General features: G+C 49.6%; 3 protein-coding genes across 3 annotated transcripts in view, besides 1 other annotated feature; all 3 read left to right on the top strand.

The window, feature by feature from the left end:
- The window catches only part of TraAM80_06402 (ribosomal protein L15 containing protein), a gene marked incomplete at both ends in the record, with an annotated part of 342 nt that extends 265 nt beyond the window's left edge, over positions 1 to 77 (top strand). The window contains one exon of the mRNA XM_029383248.1: positions 1 to 77. This exon is cut by the window's left edge and continues 265 nt beyond it. Coding sequence (XP_029236904.1) covers positions 1 to 77 — 77 coding nt within the window.
- A 20-nt stretch (positions 78 to 97) lies between these two features.
- TraAM80_06401 (putative myosin heavy chain) lies at positions 98 to 4543 on the top strand (the record flags this gene model as incomplete). Its single annotated transcript, XM_029383247.1, has 1 exon — positions 98 to 4543. The coding sequence occupies one exon, from the start codon at positions 98 to 100 to the stop codon at positions 4541 to 4543; it is 4446 nt and encodes a 1481-aa protein (XP_029236903.1).
- A 594-nt stretch (positions 4544 to 5137) lies between these two features.
- Positions 5138 to 5159: a microsatellite.
- A 179-nt stretch (positions 5160 to 5338) lies between these two features.
- Positions 5339 to 5701, top strand: TraAM80_06400 (uncharacterized protein; the record flags this gene model as incomplete). Its single annotated transcript, XM_029383246.1, has 1 exon — positions 5339 to 5701. One exon carries the CDS (start codon positions 5339 to 5341, stop codon positions 5699 to 5701), a length of 363 nt encoding a protein of 120 aa, XP_029236902.1.
- Between the last annotated feature and the right edge of the window lie 445 nt (positions 5702 to 6146).

Here is a 6146-nt window from a genome sequence, read left to right as displayed (position 1 = left end):
CGTATCGCTGTCTGTCTCTCTCTCTCTCTCTGTGTGTGTGTGTGTGTGTGTGTGTGTGTGAAGGCGAGAGAGGATAAAAAGTGGCGTTGGGGGAGCAATGGCAGGGGTCTCGTTGACATCCCACGATGGGTATCACGTGGACGATGCGATCTATTTTAATCATCCAACGGAGTGTTGGATTCGCGGCACATTGACCCGTATTATACGTGCGACCAAAAAGGATGGCACTGCACATGTGTTGTACGGATGCAGTGCTGTGGAGTCGGATCGATATCTTCCGTCCCTGAGTCAGAATCCCTCATTGGTGCACGTCTACCCGCTGCAACAGCACGATATCCATCGCATTATTGAATCATGTGTTGAGGTTACAGAAGAGACCACCCTAAATGACCTTCTGGAACTCTCCTACCTGCATGACGCAACCCTACTGGAGCAGGTGCGTGCTCGATACTACGAAAACCTCATTTACACGCACATTGGCCCCATCACAATTGCGCTTAACCCCTACGACTTCACATTACCCAACTACACCGACAATAACATGCCAAAGTACCTCTTGGAGGGATCTAACGCCATTGAAACCTCATCTAAAAATCTGCCCCACGCCTGGACAGTGGGACATTACAGCTACTGGCGCATGTGTTTGGATAAACGCAACCAAAGCATTATAGTTAGCGGCGAAAGTGGAGCTGGCAAGACCGAAACTGCCAAAATTGTTGCTAAATACATTGGTGTTGTGTCCACAATGCAGTGCAGTTTACAGGAAAAGTCCGGGGCTGAGGAACTCACCCACAAGGTGAATCTCACCTCTCCCATCCTTGAGGCATTTGGTAACGCAAAGACCAAGAATAATGACAACAGTTCTCGATTTGGGAAGTTTATGAAGTTTTTCTTTAAGCACTCCCTAACCGGTGGTGTGATGACGGGAGCCTTGATTACGGTGTACCTTCTTGAGCGCTCGCGTATTGTTACCCATAGCAAAGGTGAGCGCGGATATCATAGTTTTTACCAATTACTTGCTGGCAATGACGACGCAGCCAAAAGTAGCCGCCTCAATCAGCTGCAATTAGCCCGCGCCGCGGATTACCGCTGCACCGCCATTGGTAATGCGATGACGATTGATGGAGTGAATGATGCCGACGACTTTGACAACGTGATGAGTGCAATGAAGTTTGTGGGCATGACTGAGGCGGAGTGTAACGCCGTGTGGAGTACAGTGGGAGCCGTGTTACACTTGTTGTCTCTAGAATTTAAGGCGCTAACAGATGATGAGTGCTACGTGGACATGGCGGCGCAGAATGCTGCCATTCATGTCCGCATGGTGAAGGAGCTCCTGGGCCTCCCTAATGACTTTTTTTTTCAGGAGCTCGTCACGACGACGCAGCTGACGCGCGGAGAAACGATTGTGCGCAAGCTGCGGTTAGCACAAGCCCTTGATTTGTGTGAGGGAATTGCGAAGTTGTTATATGAAGCACTCTTTTTGTGGCTTGTGGGACGTATCAACGAATTAATAAAACCCCCCTCCGATGATGAAGGTCAAGAAATGTTGTGGATTGGGCTACTTGATATCTTTGGTTTTGAAAACTTTCCCTATGGGAATTCATTTGAACAGCTGTGTATTAATTTGGCCAATGAGGCGCTACAAAACCACTACAACAATATCATCTTCACACGCGATATTGAAGAATGCCACAAGGAGGGGATTAACACGGAGAGTGTTGTGATTTATGACAATCAGCCCTGTGTGGATCTCATTTGTGGCGTGGACTTTTCCGGATGTGGTCCGGGTGGGTCGTCCAGGACGACAAACAAAATGTCTATTCTGCATCTCCTCGACGAGGAGTCGACACTTGCGAAGGGTAGTGACTTGGCCTTCCGTGAAAAGATCTGCGACACGTACGGGGGACGATTGCTAGACGGCAAAGGCGGGCACCCAAACTTTTTGCGTGCCAAGACCGACCGCAGCTCTTTTGTCATTAATCACTATGCAGGGAAGGTCACGTACAATGTGGAGGGGTTTCGAACCAAAAACTGCGATGCGACCAAGGAGACACTTAAGGATGCCATACGCTGCAGTACAATTCCGCTTGTGGCATCTCTTCTCGGCCGCAAAGTCTCAGACTCTGGGCTGGCCGGGAAAGCTACGGTTAGTTCCTTCTTTAAAGGTCAACTTGTGCAACTCATGACCGAAATCAACGGAACCCACCCACACTGGATACGATGCATCAAACCGCACAGCTCGAAAAAGCCACGTATGTTTAATGGCAGTGAGGTCATGAGTCAGATGCGTTCTGCTGGAGTTCTTGAAACGATCAAAATTCGTCAAAACTCCTTCTCGGTTCGTATCCCTTTTGCAGAGTTTCTACGGACGCATAGGGTGCTTACGCTGAAGTTGCATTCCAGTGTATTCGCTTTTTGTCGTTCTTTTAATATTGACCTGACAGGGTTTCAGGGACCGTTTTCCGCCAACTCCTCAGAGAAAGAGATGGTACGGGAGATTCTGAGACGTGCGGGCACAGCTTCAAATTCTCAAGGGCAAGTGGGGCTCACAAAGGTCTTTCTCAGGATGGAGACCTCACAGCACTTGTCTTCTATCGTGCGTACCGTCCAGAAAGGTTGCGCATTGATGATCCAAGCAGCTGCTCGGTGTACTTTGTCGTGTGGCGCTGTTAATATAAAATATCTTCGTCACAAACTTCAGATTATCGCTGCAGCTTTGAGCTTGCGTTCTTCGCAGTTGCGCATGCGGCAGATAGAATTACATGGGAGGGAGAAATACCTTTTAACTGCCCTTCGGGAGATTCTACTGCTTCAGAACGTGGAGACGGAAAGACGTGTTTGCTTGGAAGAAGAAGAGCGTACGGCACGCTTGCGTTTACTGGATGGCGCGAAAAAGGGAATAGACTCCATCAATCATCTTTTGCTGAAACGAAAAGAAGAACAGGATGTGGCAATGCAATGTGCGCTTATCAACATGGAGGAGGGCGCCCGTTGTGCTCTTGAAGATAATAATGATGCTTCTCGGCAATGCCTCTATGCGGCAATGGAACTACTTGCGCTTGAAGAGAATGTACGCGATGATCTGGAGCTGGAGGAGGCCATGGAACGGACATCTACTCTTGGGCCTTTGCACAGGAAAATGAACACATACCTGGCGTTGTGGTTTGTGCATGTGGTGGAGAAGCAGCAGTTTGATTTGTTGGAAGCAGAAAACGCATACCGCTGCAGAACAGCAGAAGAGGAGAGCATAGCATTCACCATGTTGTGCACCTTGGACAGTTTCCTTTTATCGGAGATAATGGCTCGGGTTTCCCTTCTTGATGAAGAGTCAGATGCCTTTTCTGGCTGCCGTCAGGGCTGGGATTTTGAGTGGTTACGTGTGGAGAAAATTTGGCTGACACGCAAATCCATCACTAATCGCCGCGCGGTTCTGCTTTTGCAGAAAAATGAGATAGAGACTAGACGAAATGTCGAACATTTATACAATGACTCCGCCATGGAGCTACTCAAGGCTTTTGCGCAGGGAAAGCAGCTTGCCCTAGAGGGGGAAAAAGAACGCCTGGCACTGGAGGAGGAGGAGCAACGGCTGTTGGAGGAAGAGGCCCTTTTCATGGTGAATGAGGAAGAGCGTCGGCGCTTCAATGCCATCCGAGAGGCTGCACAGCACCTTTGGCATAACATGATGGAAGAGGAACAGCTTGTGGGGGAAATAAAACGAGTTGAGGAAAAGAATCAATGTATTATTGCGTGCAAGGCGCAACTCACGCGCGAGTACACGCTACTCTGCCGGCGGAAGGAAATTGCAAGGGGGAGGTCGAGCCTCATGACTGACAAAATTGGGGACATGAAGGAACTTGAGGAGTACCAGCACCAGCAGAGGACCCTTTCGCAGACGCTTGCGACAAACCAAAAGTTACTGCTTGACATGGAAAAGAATTTGACGGAGTTTCGCTCCAGAACTTCGTTAAAGTCTCGTTTGCAGCGAACGCCCTCGTTGATCAGGTCTACAGGTTCTCCCAAGGCGCAGGAAGGTGTCTTGCCTCACGCACCGCCACACATCTCTGTTAGCGGGGAAGGATCTCTACACCTCATTCACCGCATGCATCTAATGAAGGGAGTCGCCAACAGTCGTGCGCGAGAGTGTAGCACAACACCTGGTGCATTGGCTGCGGCGAACCGTCTGAAGGTTTACCGAAAATCCCGGGAAAGAAGGAAGTGTGAGGCATTAGAGACACTGATAACAAAAAGAAACGCTATGCAACCTCGCAATCACTGTGAGTTGCAGGGAATGTTCACGTGTTTGACATCAGAGCAGTGCGCTTCCCCCACAGATTATTGCCTTCAGCGTAACCCTTTTAAGGACGACTGGGTTCCTGGCCCTCCTGACGCTGAGGGGATATATTGGGTGTTTACACCACACGGGGAACGGGTCCCATTGCTGTCAGTAGAGAGGTGCAACCCATCAGGCGCTTGGGACACTGACGTGAATGAGTGTGGCTATACAGATTCCCCCGATCCAAGTCTCCCCTGTTTCAATCGTTAGTTTATTCTTTATTTTATTTTTGCTTTGTCCTTCGTTCGGGGGGGTATTGAGTATCGGTATCGCATCTATCGTATAGGAAACATATCGACAACATTCCACGGGTGTGGTTGTTTCTGTAAGAACGTACAATGTGCCAATGCCTTAGTCCCCAAGCTATCTCTGCTTGTTTGCATGGCTCTTGTTAACAAGGCAACTGCAGCGTGCGACGCTATTATTATTATTATTTGCATTTGTGTTGGGATGTCCCATCACTGGTAACCCAACGAAGGCGGTGTCATCTTCCTTTTACACTGCTCCTATTTCGCACTCCCGCTCTTTCCTTTGAGGCATTGTGGCACATGCTGTACTCGCTGTGACAAAAGTGGCGCTTGCTGTAGAGGGATTTGTGGCTGTATAAAATGGGGGCGATGCGCCCTCGTGTGAAAGATAACGATGTCTGTGCTTCATTCATACCCGCACAGCGTCGGCAGACTGCGCACTGGATGGGCATGATGCACTGCGTAGATAGCACCCCCGTTTTTGCCAAGGGAATTCCATGCGCATGTGCAATCTTTTTCTACACAGCAAAAAACCGCGAACTCCCACTTTGCTTGCCACACACACACACACACACACAGGGAAATGAATCGGCAGCTGTCCAATGACGTGGTGCTTGCACCGCACCGCCTCCCCACATCATCAGCGGGATACGACGCCAACTAAAGCACCACTGCCACGTCTAGTGCAATGCACCCGCAAAGGAAAGAGAAAGGAGCCACAGGGCACCCTTCTGTTGCGTTAATTTCTGTCTCTTCCATGATCACGCGAGGCAGCAGGCATTCTGCGCAGAGCACCAACATCTCCAGGGAAAATGACGTTGAAATGAGGAGCATGGCGCAGCATTACCAAATGCGGCAGGCGACGAATCACTCTTTTCCCACTGTACTCTTCAGTGCGCCGTGCATGTGTGTGTGCGCGCAGAGGCAAATGATGAACTGCAGCGCTTTTCTGAGTGGAGTGAGACAAAAGAATGAGGGCAGTGACATAATGCTGTCAAACAATAATAATGCCAAGGAACAAGACTGCGAATGTGGTGTGAGCGCAGTCCAGCGGGAGAAGCGGGAGAAGCGGCTGCAGCTGAGGCGTGCGGAGAATGATACTGATGATATGTTTGTTTGAAGGGAATCCGCAAAGGAGAGGGACGGATTGTGGTCAGTGGTGCTGCTGTGAGAGAAGAAACGAAAAAGACGGGAATGAAAAACAAGAACAAAGACTGTGCACATTCACTGCTCTCCACGGCGCCACAGAATGCGATTGCCATCTATGCGGATGCAGCTGCCGCCATGCATGCATTACAGCATCATCCACCTCTGTGTCTCCAATTTGCTGATACTTTGAAGGATGCAGAGATGACATCTCACTTTTTGGTTGCTGAATCTATTCTTTATATTATTGTCTGGCAGAAGAAGCAGCTCTCAGTGCAGACGAGGCATTGGGTTGTGTCGATAGTCCTAAACGGGATGCCGCATTGCTGTGGCAAGGCAGTGTAAACCGCACTTCAGTTGTTCTTTTCCTTGGTGGACAGTGAGCACCGTGTACTTCTACTCTTCTTGACTGTCCTCGC

Source organism: Trypanosoma rangeli, assembly GCF_003719475.1.
Source record: "Trypanosoma rangeli strain AM80 chromosome Unknown Tra_15.4_contig_00232, whole genome shotgun sequence".
Taxonomy (NCBI): Eukaryota; Euglenozoa; class Kinetoplastea; order Trypanosomatida; family Trypanosomatidae; genus Trypanosoma; species Trypanosoma rangeli.
Note: the sequence above shows the minus strand (reverse complement) of the source record. Positions and strands in the feature narration are given on the sequence as shown.